A 14,085-nucleotide genomic window follows, 5' to 3' on the forward strand; every position below is an offset into this window, starting at 1 on the left:
CTTTTAAACAAAAGTTCCAATTTCAAACCATCTCTTTGTGAACACATAAAACTGAATACTTTCAGAATCAACAGGTCACATCTTGAATGCTTTGCTGCTTAGAAACTTCTTCCACCAGATACCCTAAATCATCTCTCTCAAGTTCAAAGTTCCACAGATCTCTAGGGCAGGGGCAAAATTCTGTTAGTCTCTTTACTAAAGCATAGCACGAATAACCTTTATTCCAGTTCCCAACAGGTTCTTCATCTCCATCTAAGACCACCTCAGCCTGGACTTCATTGTCCATATCAATATTAGCATTTTGGTCAAAACCATTCAACGAGTCTCTAGGAAGTCCCAAACTTTCCCACATCTTCCTGTTTTCTTCTGAGCCCTCCAGACTATTCCAGCCTCTGCCCATTACCCAGTTCTAAAGTTGCTTACATGTTTTCAGTTTATCTTTATAGCAGTACTCCGCTATACCGGAACCAATTTGCTGTATTAATCTGTTTTCACACTGCTATAATGAAATACTGGAGAATGGGTAATTTATAAAGGAAAGAGGTTTAATTGACTCACAGTTTAGCATGGCTAGGGAAGCCTCAGAAAACTTACAATCATGGCAGAAAGTGAAGGGGAAGTACGCACCTTCTTCACAAGGTGGCAAGACAGACAGAAGTGAAGGGGTATGAGTCCCTCATAAAGCCATCAGATCTCATGAGAACTCACTACCATGAGAACGGCATCAGGGAAACAGCCCCCATGATCCAACCACCTCTCACCAGGTCCCTCCCTCAATACCCAGAGATTAAAATTCAAGATGAGATTTAGGTGGAGACACAAAGACAAACCATATTGAGAGGAATCCTTAATTTAAAATATCTAAATGTCATGATAGATAGATAGATAGATAGATAGATAGATAGATAGATAGATAGACAGATGCAGTACAAAACAGCAACTTTTATTAGTTATGATTTTGTTTGAAAATAAAATGTTCTGGGCCGGGCGCAGTGGCTCAAGCCTGTAATCCTAGCATTTTGGGAGGGCCGAGGCAGGCGGATCACAGGTCAGGAGATCAAGACCATCCTGGCTAACACAGTGAAACCCCATCTCTATTAAAAAATACAAAAAATTAGCCAGGTGTGGTGGCAAGCGCCTGTAGTCCCAGCTACTCAGGAGGCTGAGGCAGGAGAATGGCGTGAACCCGGGAGGCAGAGCTTGCAGTGATCCCAGATCGCGCCACTGCACTCCAGCCTGGGGGACAGAGTGAGACTCCGTCTCAAAGAAAAAAAAGAAAAGAAAAGAAAATGTTCTGGTGATCTTCACTTTTAGCCTAATATTTAGTCCTAATATAAAAAGCTAGATTTGCCAGCAGAAAATTGTAATTACATTTTTATGAAGTAAACACACATAAGAATATCATTATTATTGCAAGCAACAGAAAGTGAACAAAATAAGGAAAGAAGACAGAATATCACTATCATATACATACAAAAATTGACAAAGAGACTAAAGTCTCCCACTGAAGATTATGTTAGCACTGGAGCAGAAGCCTCTAAGAATACCAAAAACAGAAACAAAACTTACGATTATTTTTAAAAAATAATTTATGTAGTGAACTCTTCTGGTTGAGACTAAGTATCAAAAAAGAATCTTCCTGAAAGATCTCTAAAGATGAATTAAATGATTCATCTTGACTAAAACTTTAAAATCAAGTCTACAATTCTGGAATATGAAAGAGTTTTCATTTTGAACATAGTTGATGAAAGGCAACTTTTTTTTGTGTGTGTGACCGAGTTTCACTCTTGTTGCCCAGGCTGGAGTGCAATGGCACAATCTCAGCTCGCTGCAACCTCTGCCTCCAGGGTTCAAGCTATTCTCCTGCCTCAGCCTCCCAAGTAGCTGGGATTACAGGTATGCGCCACCACGCCCGGCTAATTTTGTATTTTTTAAGTAGAGACAGGGTTTCTCCATGTTGGTCAGACTGTGTCGAACTTCCAACTTCAAGTGATTTGCCCGCCTTAGCCTCCCAAACTGCCGGGATTACAAGTGTGAGCCACTGCACTGGGCCAAAACGCAACTTTTAAACAGAAAATTTCTGGTCAAAGTTTCCTGAAACTTAGGAAAGAACTGACCTGTAGTCATAGTAACAAGCAGCCACCCAGAGCTAGTTCTAAATCTAGTCAATCGATCAATCAATCACCACTGGCCTCGCTCACCAACCAGCATCGGTGTGAGCAGCTTGCTTCTGAAAGACAGCCAATCAGACACAAAATCAATCCACAGGCCAGGAAGTGCTAACCAATCCCCAGCGTTCTCACTCAGATAACCATGTTGCTCCAGATGATGCCAACCCACTTGGATCCGGGAATCGGCCAATCCTTCAAGTCCAGTCCTCTCAAAACCCTATGTAAGATCAGCAGCTGCTCCATCAGAATAGATAGTGCCTGCCTGACCAGCATAGCTCTTACTACAGGAAGCAAAAAATTCCAACTCTGTCTTTTCATTTCAAATACTGAAGGTTCATAATCCCCTGGAAAGAATTTTTGAGTCTATTAAATTTACCACCCTAATTTTTATTTTGTAAATAAAATACCAGTAAAGTTTACAATTACTTTGATTCACTTTACTGTAATTACAACTATCATGATTACCAGTGAAAGAATAAATAGTGAGTAACCACAACATTGGACTTTTCTCCCTAAGTGAAAAATGATTAACATAAAGAATGTAGCTTATTATAAAGCTAGACCTGTTCAGGTAGACCTGACAAGATTTGCAACTAGATTAGATGTGAGGAGTCAGAGAGAGAAAGAGAGATGAGTCAAGAATGATGCTGAGTTTTTTGGGAGAGCAACTGGAAGAGTTGCCATTCACCCAAGTAGGAAAGACTACAAGAGGAGTAGATATGAGGACAGATGTCAGTAGTCCAATGTTGGACCTGACAAGTCTGTGATACCCAACAGCTAACCAAAGAGAGATGTCAAGTAGGCAGGTTGACAGGAGGTCTGGAATTAAGAAGAGAAATCTGAGCTGGAGACATACATTTGGAAATCACTAGCATACACACAGTAGAAAAAGTCATGAGAAAGAAGATCGAGGACAGAGCCCTGGGAAACAACAATGTGCAAAAAGTGAAAGATGAGGAGGAGCAAGAAAAACAGACCATAATGGATGGACTAGAAAGGCAGGTAGAAAAGCCAGATGAGGGAGTGAGGTCCTAAAAGCCGAGTGAAGACACTGTCATGGAGGAGAGTGTCCTCCATTAGGTTGCTGACAGGTTAAATAAAATATTTATTTAATAAAATAAAATAAATATTGCCGACAGGTTAAATAAAATAAGGTGTAAGAAAAAAATGCCTAGATTTATTAGAGAGAAGATTAGTGATAACCTTGAGAAAAACAACTTTGGAGGAGTGCTGGGATTGAAGACTACTGGCATGAAATCAAAAATGAATGGAAAAAAAATTGAGTCCGTGAGTGTAGACAGTTCTTTCAATGACATCACGAGTGTGGATTATCTAATTTTCTTCTTGTTTACCTGTAGTTTTCAAATTTTATATAACAATTACATACTTTATTAAATATTTTTAAGGTTTTAAAAATATATAATAATTTTAAACAATTATATATTTTCAAGGTTTTTAAAACTATACATATATGGCATTTAAAAATGCCAGACTGAAATATATTAAATAATAAATTCATAAAATTATAGCACTAAAAGTCCCCTTGAACATTTCTAGATTGCATAAATTGATTATCATTTTGTTCATGCCTATACATTAAAAACCAAGGAATACTAAAAGTTTCAAGGGGAGTATTTCTTGCTTGATAAATATAAGCCAATTCTAAAACAGTTGATACTCATCAAATATATAAAGTAACTGGTCACAGTAAAATACTATTTTATTAACAGGAATAAAAGGGGACAACTCCAGAAAATAATCTTATTTTATAAAAAAATTTTTTTAAATCATATGAAGTCACTGTTGAAAAATATGGTGAGGTGCATACTGAAATATATTCTCTTTTCAAAGGAAGGATAATGGCATACATGCAGTGTACTTTTACAAAGAGGATTCACTGCATTAGCAGCACCCTCCTTTTAGCACAAGGGTCAGCAATTCAGCACTGTTGGCCAAATACAGCCCACTTCCTTTTTTATAAGTACAGTTTCTTGGAACACAGCCACGCTTATTCACGTTGTAGTCCATAAAGCCAATTAGCCGGGTGTGATGGTGCACACCTGTGGTCCCAGCTAGTAGACAGGTTGAGGTGGGAGGATCCCTGGAGCCCAGGAAGTCAAGGCTGCAGTGAGCCATGATCATGCCACTGGACTCCAGCCTGGCCAATAGAGTGAGACCCTGCCTCAAAAAGGTAAACATAGTCCATAGAGCCTAAAATATTTACTAACTGGCTCTTTGAGGAAAAAGCTGGCCAACTCCTGCTTTAGTAGATCAAAAATCCTTTGATGTATTTTAACAAGTTTTACCCAATACACTAAAATGTTTCTATGGAATATAGATCCTCAGGTGTAATCCCTTGGGAATATTCAGATTCAGGGTCCAATATTTCAGGACTCAGGCACTGAGAACAAAAAGCCAAAATTTAATAACTAACAATCTTGTTGTTAACAAGGTTCAGTGTCTATGTGGCATGTAGCCTCCATTTGCAACACAGCAGATATTACAAGAATTCTGACAAAATTGTCTTCAGATGTGTCGTCAAACTAAATGCTTTAAATACATGTTAATTGTGAAATAATCAGTACACTCTAGATCTAACCTCATTTTTTAAAAAATGGTTGCATACTCCATTATTTTCTGGGTGTGAAAACTGAGCTATTTCCTATTGATAAGGATTTAGACTAGCTCCAACTTTTTGATGTAATAATGCTATAATAAATGTCCTTATTTATAAGTATATATGTAACATATCTATACAAATATCCTTAACATACATATATATCCTTAATATGTTATATATATATGTGTGTGCTTGTGTATTAGCCTTGAGTGTTATGTAGTATAGGTAGTAAGTGTCCTTAACATGTTTGTGTGTGTACACAAGTCATGTTCCTGTAGAGTCTAGCCCTAGAAGTGAAGTTGTTAGGTTAAAGGAATGACATATCTGAAATTTTGATACATGCTACTAAATTAACGTTCAAAATGTATGTACCGACAGTCTATGAAAATGTCTTTTTCAATGAGATCATATCCTTTGAAGCAACATGGATGGAGCTGGAGGCCATTATTTTACGGAAACTAACACAGGAACAGAAATTCGAATACTGCATATTCTCACTCATTAGTGGTGGCTAAACAATGAGAACACAGGGACACAAAGTGGAGAACACAGGGACACAAAGTGGAGAACAACAAACACTGGGGCCTACTTGAGGGTGGAGGGTGGGAGGAGGGAGAGGACCAAAAAACTACCTATCAGGTGTTATGCCTATTATCTGGTTGATGAAGTCATCTGTACCCCAAATCCCCATGATACAGTTTACCTATCTAACAAAACTGCACATATAACCCTGAAGTCAGATGGGGCATGAAATGACATGGCAGAAAAAATAAATGTTCACAAGAAAAGAAAAGAAAATGCCTTTTCCCTCACATTTGCCAATACTGGTTATTATTTTTCAAATAAATTATCAATGATTGGAAAAAGTGGTAACTCATTGTTTGCTGATTGGCATTTTTCTGATTACCAGGCAAGACTGAATATCCCAGTAAAAGTATGAAATTTGTTCAACATGAATATTAGCCCAAATTAAGATTAGTTTTATAGCACGTAAGTATCTCCTGTTAAATGTTGCCATAGGCTTACCTTTGCTACTTCTCATTCTCTGTCCTAGGAAATTGCTGATTTTCAGGTGTTTCACTCTTTCTTTGTGGAATTAGTCCATCAACACCATTGCCAGCAGCATCAGTCAAGTTTTCTGATAATCCCATGTTGTTACTTCCATGCTTCTTCATTTCTCCTTCCTCTTAAGTGGAAGTTTGATATTAGGGGTGATTAATACTTTCTAAATTCTGGGCTGAAAATATAAGAAAATAATTCCTTTAAGCATATACAGAGGTGAGAAAGTAAAGTCAAGGCATCGTCTTTTATGTTTTAACATCGCTGAATGCTTGTATTTTGAAATAACAAGAATAATGACAGACAATACCTCAGAATACAAAAGTGATTCTATGTCTCCCTCTTCTTATCCCAATGTGGATGTCGTATCTATAAAATGTTATTCACAGATATATTCATGAGAACATTTATCACTGTGCATTTCATAATAAATACGTATACAAGTCTGTCTCCATTAATGAAAATTTCAATAAAATAAAAGTAATAACAAAAACACTTTCAGAGGATTGAAGTATAATAGTTTCAGAAAGAAGAAGGTGTTAGAATGAAGAAAGACAGGAAAATTATTTAAAAGATAAATATGACATTTGGGTCTATCTACTTTAATGGTTTTTAATAACAGCATTTAAGCACAGGAAAATTCTCAGAGATATTCACTAACTTACCACTTCTACCATCTTTGTGAACAAAACGTAAATTTGACGTTACTGGTTTGCTCTTGTGGAACACTTTCAATAACATCAATATCATTTTGTCTTTTTGCACTTGCTGATTTAGTTGTTTCTTCCTACGAAAAACAAACCAAAAAGCTCTGGAAAACATTGTATTTATTCACCCACCCACTCAATCAGTCAACCAGCAAGACAACAAACATTCACTGTGTCTGCTGAATCACAGGCAATATCCTGGGAGAAGCTGAAAACATATATGGAAGAGACTCTTCCTTAATATTTGAGTAGGGGTAGAGATATATGGAAACAAACAAAAACAAAACAGTATAGTTCACTAGTTCTAAACTGAAGTTAATAATGGACAGTAAGGGCTCAAAGAAAACAGTGGTCGGTTATACCTGGGAAGTTCCAGAAATGCTGCAAAGATAGGGCCTATTTTGAAAGAAGGACAAAGTGCAGAGAGTGAGGATGTGAAGGGTTTCTAGACAGGGCAGTATGAGCAAAGGTATGAGGCATGAAATGAGAAATGACATGGCAAATGAGGGGTGTTAAAGTAATGCAGGAAAACTGGAACCTAGTCAGAGGGAGTGAGATGGAGAAATAAAATGGGAGAATCAGGCCAAACCACAAAAGATATGTGCCATGCTAGAATGTGAACTTCCCCATCATGTAATGGGGATCCACTCATAAACAGATGAGTTACAGCATCATAAAATATCTTAGAAAGGCCACCCTGGCAGCATTGTAATGATAACTGAACATGGCATGGGATGGGGGAGGGACAAAACTAGACAAGAGTATTTCAAAATGATGGGTCAGAGTGAATTATAGCAGTGAGATATGAAAAATGGTAAGCAGGTGGAAAAAGTATAACTTGTGAGTGACTGGATTGGTGATTTGAGGGAGTGCTGGAATGCAAGATTTTTCCTGTTTCAATGTTTCACTTCTAGTTACTAGATGTTACTTCCTAGGATGGGAAAATCAGATGACAGAGCAGATTACAAAAAGTCAGGAGAAGGTCAAGGACAATGTCTTCAGTGTGGGACAAGTCAAATTGAGGCACTCAGGGTGTAGGAGTGGGTGACCTTACTTGGGAAAAGCATATGGTGTTAAGAAAAGAAATATTTGTAAAATATACTGCACTGGTAGAATTAACTCATGAAAACCTATATACAAGTCTGAAATTTTGGAAATGGAAAGAAGAGGAGGGAAATAACATGAGATTCAATTTCTCAATTACATATTTCTTTTTTTTTTTTTTGAGAGTTTTGTCCTTCATGTTTTATGGAATAAAAAGTTTGGCCTTTTTATTGCATGAAACTAAAATTGGGAAAGGTAGGGGGCGTGGATGGGGTGGGAGGGGGTTTAGGGGAGCAGGGAGATGCCCTCCCCACCAGCTCCTGGATAATAACACCTCACTTCTTGCATAATTTCTGGCATCTTCCCGCCTGCAATGCCGGCTCTCTCAGCGTCTCGGAGAAGGGGGGATCACACACTCATCGTCATGCTTGGAGAATAATTGTCGTTCTGAAAGGAGTGGAGGAAGTTCCCTCCTAGCTCGCCGTCATCTCGAGGGGTGCCTGGAGGATTGCTAATGCCACTTATGTTGTTAGGAGAATTTTTTGGAAGTCCGTCTATGTCGCCTGACCCTAATGATCCATTCATGTGGTGTGGCTCCATGCCACCCATGCCGCCCATCGGACCGTCCAAGCCGGGACCCATCGGGAAGTTGGACCTGCCGCCAGGTCATTGTGTAGATGTTGTCACTGGAATTTGTTGAATCTGCGGGACTGGGCATAATGGGTGTTCCTGGAGGGCCGCCACCACCGGGGGTCCCACATAGGTACCAGGTGATGAGGAGGAGTATGGAATTGAGTTAGCACTGTTAGGATTGGGCCAGGGTCTGCCAGCTCCCGGGCCCATGTTAATCCCGGGCATGGCGGGCCGAGGGAGTTGGGTGGTGGTCTCATGCCGCTGCCGTAATTCTGTGGGCCGGGACCCATGGGCCCCATGCCTCGGGGAGGGTTCATTCTCTGCATTGATCCTCCCATGTTGGGGTGGCCTTGTTGTCGTGTGGGATCCATAGAATTGGGCAGCAATGGCTGTGTCCCAGGAACTCCTCCCGGAGGCTGGTTTCCCATTCTGATCGGGGGCCCGGGGCCGCCTACGTATCGCGGTGACATAAAAGGCTGACTGTGGGGTCCTATCATGCTGCTAGGATTGTGAGGTGGAGGCTGTGCGTGCGGCGAGGGCTGTGACCCCGGAAGACCCTGAAAGAAACCTGGCGGGATGGGGCATCCCATCGTTGGGGGGAATGTTGCCAAGCACGGGGCTCCGGGCAGCTGCTGCACTATAATCATGAAAGGCTTTTGCTTCACTTGAATGTTCACAAGTGTCTCTCCTTTCAGGAGCTGCACAGTAAAGGTCCCCAAATACACACCACCACGAGTGCAAAAACCCAGGCGGTTCTCCCAACGTGATGTTTTTTTCCCATCGAATCTCCGATAAGAAGGTCTCTGCAGATTTCTGTACTCTTACGTGCAGTAAATATTCGTAGACGTATAAAGCTAACTTTTCCCAAGCCTGCCCATCCGAGGGCACCGCCGAGCCTCTGCCTTTGGCAAACATGGTTTGCAGGGAAGAGGGCGCCGAGCCTCGCTGCCGCCGCCGCCGCTACCGCTCCGGCTCTCCCGCGCTGCTCCTCGCTCCCGACCCCCTCCCCGGCGCTCGCTGGCGCTCTCCTCGCCGCGCTCCCCTCCCTCCCCCTCTGGCGCTGGCTCCGCGCTCTTTCCAGCTGTCAAAGCGTCAGCCCGGGCCGCGGCCCCATCGCCCTGGAACTCCTTCGGCGCCGGCTCGGCCTGGGGGTGCCGCCGCCGCCCGCACGGCCGCCCTCTCTCCGCTCGCTCGCGCGCCCGCCCGGCTCCGCCTGCGCCGCCCTCTGCGCCTCCAGCACCACCACCACCACCGCCGCCGCCGCCGCCGCCGGTCTCTCAATTACATAGTTCAACATTTGTTTCAAGGATATAAAATATACTTGTTTTAATATATGCTAATATTTTTGGAATATTATGGTCGTATACATTTTATATTGAATGAAAAGATTTCATTCTAAGACCTCAATTCAAAATTCTGCAAGAACACTCCTTTTTAAAAATTAATTTTTAAAGTTTTACATTGTAAGAGAGAAAAGCTTTTGTCATTATAGAATTATGAGGCATTTTTAGGTACTACTACGATGTAAGAAAGAAATGTAAATCCTATTTTCAAAATCAAATGGTTTTCTCATTCCCCTGTAAACATACTAACAGTTCTAATTTCCCATTGACACCATATAGAATGGTAGTTAAAAGTTGGAGAAAGGATCTAGTACAAAAAAACAAAGCTATGATTATCCTGATTGATGCTTTAAAAGTTTTTATATACATCAATCATTGTCAAGCAGGACCCAAAGGAAAATCATCAAGTATGCTAACGTACATGGGGAAATACAGATATATAACAGAGATTTTTGTTCATAATATATGCCTAATAATACTCTACAATTAGTTTGCTGTAAATATTTCTCTAAGAGCTTAATTTTATACCATAAAACAATACATTCAAGTATTTAAACATGGTCATCTACAACTACCTGAAAGATGGACCATTATTACTATAGAGAGGGAGAGAGAAATGGAAAAAGAAATGTTCCATAAACTTTCCACTTGGAGAAATAATTAGTAATCATAATTCTAAAGAGTAATCTATGGCTTGAAAAGATATATTTAGTAGAACATGGGTTGGGGTTTAAAAAGTTTAAAAATTTTAAATCTAAAATCCTAACCTAAGCTTATAGTTGGACGATACTGCAAAGTGTACTGTAACCCTCTTTCCTATTTGATGGCATATTTTTCTTATTTATGACATATTTTCCCAATATAACTCATCTGAATTTATACATCCTAAACATTGAAAGGGACTATACATTTAAGCCATACTTTAGAAATGCCATAGATTTAATTATTAGGTATGTATCTCATGTTAATTGTAACATTCCATTATATAGAAATCCTTTTGTCTGTTCAAGTATTCACATTACAAAATATTAAAATGCTTCTTACAGGCAAGACTTTATTTCTACCTACTCCAGGATATAAACAGGAGTGTTTCCTAACCTCCAGTAGCTTATACTAATGCAGGGGCTTTAAAGTGATTATTTAAATAACTAAATACAGAGACTTATTACATTTGGAGTTTTTAAATGTGATACAAAGATTTTGAGTGTAAATCTGTAACAAGTATGATGCAAAAAACTTCTGAAATCAAAGCCTTACCCTATGGTTATTAAGAGTCTCTGCTTCTAGAACTGGTTGTTATTTTGGGCAAAGCATGTCCTAGCCCATTAGTCCAAATTCTTCAATTTGAAGAGTTTTAAGTATGTTCTTAATTAAGTGACTTAGAAAACACAATGGAATCCCTTTATAATGTACATTTGGAGAAAGAAAATTTACATTTCTAAATTTCCACAATTTTTTTTTATATGAGAGAAGCAGTGTTGCTATGTTGGCCAATTTGGTCTCAAATTCCTTGGCTCAAAAAATCCTCCCACCTAAAACTCCCAAGTAGCTGAGATTGCAGGCACGTACCACAATACTCAACTAAATTTTCACAATTTCTAGTATTAGTCTAATTACAGAACCAAGGATAGAAATAGGGAAAGAGTGCTATCCTAAGAAGTATATGATACCAAAATATTAACTGTCCAAAATAAAAAGAAACTATATGCTATCTGCTGTACAGTTTTGGAACTAAAATGCACCAGGGAGAGTCCATGATTACTATGATAAGAATTTATTTAGGCATAAGTATTATAAAAGTCATGTTAGTATGAATTTAAAAGTCACAGAAAGCATACTCATCCAAATAAACCCTGACCACATTTCAAATTTCCTCTATTGTGAGAAAGCTTAGCCAAATATAATTTTTCTGTCACAATATAATCATTTTCCAGCACATTCCTTTTCTCACCCACACACCCTCTTAGTATTTAACAATCTATTATTTACCAAAGTACAATTTTTACAAATTCAATTATTCATATTTCTTTAAAATACTTTTTTGTAACCAACTTTCCATTACAAACATAAAACAATGACAGGTTGACCACTGCTAAATTTTAAGAGTAAATTATATAGAAAACTAGATTCATAATGAGAAAATTAATTTCACATGTGAGCACTTTACCTTGATATCACAATCACGGTCTTCGACTTAGCTGATGTAGGCTGTAAATCATTGATCGCCTGTTTGCCGGAAAGCCTTTAGAGCAAAAATATACAACAAAAATGAGTGTGTTCATTTCTTTAAAAAAGTAATTTGCAGGTCCATACCTGAGTGTCACCTCCAAAAAAACAGAAATAGAAACAAATCTGGTGAGAGACCAGCTATCTGTATATTAATGTTGCTTAAGAAAATTAAAATTTGGCCTCTGTTGTAGATTTTAGTTACTTATTTCTATTTCCACCTCTCCCAACCTATGAAATAGTCAAGACCCACGCGTAGTTCCATAACAAATCATGGCAGCCAATACACTGGCATAGTCTGAGAATAATTTGTCTTCACAAATTGTATGTCCTACAGGCTGAGCTGAAAATCCAATTAATTGCTGACATAATTTTTAATACCTGAACTGGAACAAACCTGATAATCTAAAACAAGGTAGAAAAATATAGAGTCTCCTCTTCTTCATTTATTTCTGGTTCAAAGACTAATCTCTGTCACTCAAAAATGGCAGCCTGGGTTCTTCAGCATGGAAATCACTTAAGAAGGCCTCAGTGCGGGCCAGGTGCGGTGGCTCACGCCTGTAATCCCAGCACTTTGGGAGGCCGAGACGGGTGGATCACGAGGTCAGGAGATCGAGATAACCCCCGTCTCTACTAAAAATACCAAAAAACTAGCTGGGCATACTCGGGAGGCTGAGGCAGGAGAATGGCGGAGCTTGCAGTGAGTGGAGCTTGCAGTGAGCCGAGATCGCGCCACTGCACTCTAGCCTGGGCGGGAGGCAGAGCTTGCAGTGAGCCGAGATCGCGCCACTGCACTCCAGCCTTGGCGACAGAGTGATACTCCGTCTCCAAAAAAAAAGAAGGCCTCAGTGCTTACCTTTACCTTGAAACATTTGAAATAATTGAAAGCTAAATATATGAAAGTCAGAGGACAAATGTCTATGTTGTTATTAAAATATTCTTCTCAGAAATATTGAAACATTAAAAATTAGAAAATCCTAGTATTTTCCCTATATAGGTCCTGTCCTATTCAGGTTCACATAAACTAGCAAGCCCTTAACAACCTTTATAGGCACTCAGATACCTAAAGAGAAGGACTGCTGAAAAAACACAGTCCTGGTAGTTGTACAGCTCTATGTCCCTAACTATTAAGTACTATCTAAATATCTTCCTTCCTTTTAGATTCCTCTTCTGCAAGATTCTATGGCAGTCTCCAACCTTTAAATCTTCAGCCAATGGAAGCACAAATTCCTAAAAGCATGGGCTCAAATAACCAAGAGTAGGAGCTATTTCCTTGCTCCCGGAAAACAAGCTAAATGCAGTCTGTTATCTGTCCCCAGCAGGTAACAGATTCAACTACCCAACTGAAGCTCCATGACTGATTTGACAGCCAATCCTACCCCTGCCCTAGTCTGCATGGACATGGGAAAAAGTCGGTAGACTGGAAAAAGAAATAGAGGTGAGGGGACACTTGCCCTGGGCCACAGATCTGTCAAGTACAGCAAACTCTAGTCCCCTAGTACTTAAGGGGCTCTGAGCCACTCCTCTGCAAGTTGCAATGAAAGTAGATGATACGGCAGTCTTATCTGCTGTGCAGACTCTTCACAGTGACTCAAATTCTTTTACCATCATTCAATAGAAACTCTGAAGTTTGTCAGCTGCTCCAATTAAACAACCAAAAAAGCAGCCACTCGTTTGCAACTTCCTTGAACCTCTTATTTTAATACGCCTTTCTAGATAACTGCCAACATCCTGTGCCCTTTCTTTCTAAAATCTATCAAACTTGTCATAAACCCCAATATTCTGACCTCTTTTCTAAAATCCTTATTCCTACCTAACTCAGTGTTCTCTTCAAACTAGGCCTTCCCCTACTCCTTTCATTCCTATCCTCTTCCATTGGGTTCATCAGTTGATTCCATTCTTTTCCTCTTCCACTGTGTTCACTACTCCCACCTTCCCTTTCTATTATTAAAATGCACACTGACAGGATGATGAAGGGAGAGGACTGGGCTTTCAAAGGAGTTCAAATCTCATTTCCCCCACTTCCTGTATCCAAATAAGTCACTTTAACCTCCTTAAGTTTCAGGTTCTCCATCTGAATAACCACTTGACCAGAATGTTAAACATAGGTTTAAGTACTAGAGGTTATTTTGATTAGCCACTAAGATTCCTTAAAATTCTGAAATTCTACGTGCTTTTGATTCTGTCTACAGAAAAAAAAAAAGGAACACTTAGCTGGCAGAAATGGAAAAAATAATAGAACAAAAGACACCCCAAGAAAAGTGAAGAAGAAAGTTAAAAAC

General features: G+C 39.5%; 1 protein-coding gene and 1 pseudogene across 1 annotated transcript in view; both read right to left on the minus strand.

Annotated features, from left to right (window-relative positions):
* The window catches only part of LOC101150595 (POTE ankyrin domain family member A), a 35,630-nt gene extending 23,817 nt beyond the window's left edge, over positions 1 to 11,813 (minus strand). Inside the window, 4 exon segments of the mRNA XM_055347706.2 lie at positions 5,818 to 6,028; positions 6,161 to 6,219; positions 6,516 to 6,637; positions 11,745 to 11,813. Coding sequence (XP_055203681.1) covers positions 5,818 to 5,966 — 149 coding nt within the window. The 5' untranslated portion in view covers positions 5,967 to 6,028; positions 6,161 to 6,219; positions 6,516 to 6,637; positions 11,745 to 11,813.
* On the minus strand, positions 7,784 to 9,189 carry LOC101148909 (single-stranded DNA-binding protein 3-like; annotated as a pseudogene).
* Positions 11,814 to 14,085: the final 2,272 nt, after the last annotated feature.

The sequence above is a fragment of the Gorilla gorilla genome, chromosome 6, assembly GCF_029281585.2.
Source record: "Gorilla gorilla gorilla isolate KB3781 chromosome 6, NHGRI_mGorGor1-v2.1_pri, whole genome shotgun sequence".
NCBI classification, from domain to species: Eukaryota; Metazoa; Chordata; class Mammalia; order Primates; family Hominidae; genus Gorilla; species Gorilla gorilla.